The following is a 1,939-nucleotide window of genomic DNA, read 5'->3' as shown; positions in this document are numbered from 1 at the left end:
TTTCTTAATTGCGATTCACTGCCTCATCTTGCACAGATCCATGTGCTGGGAGCTCTGCTTGGTCCTCCGGTAGCTGCCTGTGCTGGCAGAGCTGGCTCGGACCCTTCTGGACACAGCGCTGGGCTGAGTTTGCCTGCCTCAGAAGTCCTGGGGCAGCTGCTTTGTCCCCTTTACTCAGGGCAGGCAGCGGAGGAGATGGGGCGAGCTCAGAGCAGCGAAGCGGGGCTGGGGGCTCCCCTGGCCGCCTGCTGCAGCGCTCGCTCCCCTTCCCAGCCCCTTTGCCCGTGGGGCACGGAGCCGGCTGCTGCAGCTCAGAGCACCTGGGTGTCCCCGGCACCAGGGCACAGCAAAGCAGGCAGGCGCTGGCGCAGGCGGAGAGGCTCGGCACGGCCGTGCCGACACTTCTGTCCTGCCTCTCCTGGTGCAGGCAGGGGCATGGCCTCGGTGTGCTGTCCGAGGGAGAGGGCATAGCTAAAAAGCAAAGCCCTGCCGTGCAGGGAAGAGGACATTGTCTTTATTCAGCAGCAAACCTGTTTGCTAGCGAGTGACAGCGAGTTGCAGGATGTAGCCGACCTAGGAATTTAGGAACTTCTCCACACGGCTTCAGCTGCGGGGCGATGCCAGATCTCAGCCCCTGGCTGCTGCCGCCTGCAGCGGCCTCAGGCTTTCTGGGCAGGTTTGGGGTAGGACCAGGTCAGGATCACGTCGGCAAGGGCAGAGGGCAGGTAGCTGAGGGGGATGTAGAGGAGCTTGGCGTCCCAGCCGGCCGAGTAGCGGGCGCGCGGGTAGCGGCTGGTCAGCGCGTGCTCCATGCAGTCCGTGACCAGCGAGAGGTTGGAGCTGCACCTCTTCTGCATCTTCTTGGCTCCTGCCAGAACTGCGGAGGCAGAAGGGGCCGGGCGGGTGCTGAGCCTCGTGCCAAAGGCAACTGAACGGCTCCACTGGCTCCCAGGGCGGCTGGACACCCTGTGGCCCCGGGGTGGGCTTTGGCTTCGGGGAGGGAGGACCGTTGCTTTAGCTTCTAGGTGGTGTACTTACAGTCCTTCAAGAAATTCTCCCCGTAGCCTGCTTTCGTTTCATCTGAGACCTTCTCCCAGGTGCTAAGAAAACACTCCTCCAGTTTCTCGGCGCTGGTGATCGCTGTCTTGAAGTAGCCTGGCTCGATGATGCTGACCTTCACCCCGAAGTGGCGCATCTCAAGCCTGGAAGGGTCCGAGCCCCGTGGGACCAGATTCCGGCAGCCAGCACGGGGTCGTGCAGGATGCACGGCAGCCTTGCGCCAGGGGACCGTGGGGGGATCCTGAACACGCCAGCACACCCTGAGCCAGCCCCAGCACGCGTCCGAGGCAGTTCGTGAACAAATGTTTGCTGAGTCTCGATGGGATGGGGTCAGAACAGACCTCGGGGGCGTTCCCCCGGGATCTGGAGCAGGGGCAAGGTCCAAGCGGGAGGTTCCCTGCCCGGGCAGGTGGTGTCAGCCTGGGGCCAGCAGCCTCCCCTGCAGCCAGGCAGATCCAGCACATGGGGGAATGAAATCAAAGCCCTGCCACATCCTTCACTGTCCCCTCCCTTGGGCTGCCTCCACATGAGCTGGGCTGAAGCCAGAGCGGAGGCTGCTAGCGGTGCCCGTGGGTACGGCACGAGGCAGCGCACCGCGCAGGTGGGCGCTGCGTCCCCAAAGGCCCTCCTCGTGCGTCTGATGGCAGCAGCTAAAACATGCCCACGTGTGCTCGCTGGGGGTGACAGAGGAAGGGGTCAGTGCAGATGAAGGCTTTGCCAGAGAAGTGAAGCAGCCTGAAGAACCAGCAGCGGGCTCCGCACGTGGACTTACCGCAGGCTGTCGGAGAAGGCCTCCACACCGTACTTGGAGGGGCAGTACCCCCCGCCAAAGAAGGCGATCCGGCCCATCACGCTGGCCACGTTGACCACCCGGCCCCGG

At 64.0% G+C, this 1,939-nt stretch overlaps 1 protein-coding gene across 1 annotated transcript; it reads right to left on the bottom strand.

Annotated features, from left to right (window-relative positions):
• Positions 1–495: 495 nt before the first annotated feature.
• LOC118158661 (retinol dehydrogenase 16-like) lies at positions 496–1,935 on the bottom strand (the record flags this gene model as incomplete). The annotated part of the gene is made up of 3 exons (XM_035313338.1): positions 496–877; positions 1,039–1,202; positions 1,832–1,935. Coding segments are annotated over 3 exons (486 nt in total), but the record flags the coding sequence as incomplete, so codon positions are not given.
• Positions 1,936–1,939: the final 4 nt, after the last annotated feature.

This window comes from Oxyura jamaicensis (genome assembly GCF_011077185.1).
Source record: "Oxyura jamaicensis isolate SHBP4307 breed ruddy duck chromosome 33 unlocalized genomic scaffold, BPBGC_Ojam_1.0 oxy33_random_OJ76917, whole genome shotgun sequence".
Classification (NCBI taxonomy): domain Eukaryota; kingdom Metazoa; phylum Chordata; class Aves; order Anseriformes; family Anatidae; genus Oxyura; species Oxyura jamaicensis.
Note: the sequence above shows the minus strand (reverse complement) of the source record. Positions and strands in the feature narration are given on the sequence as shown.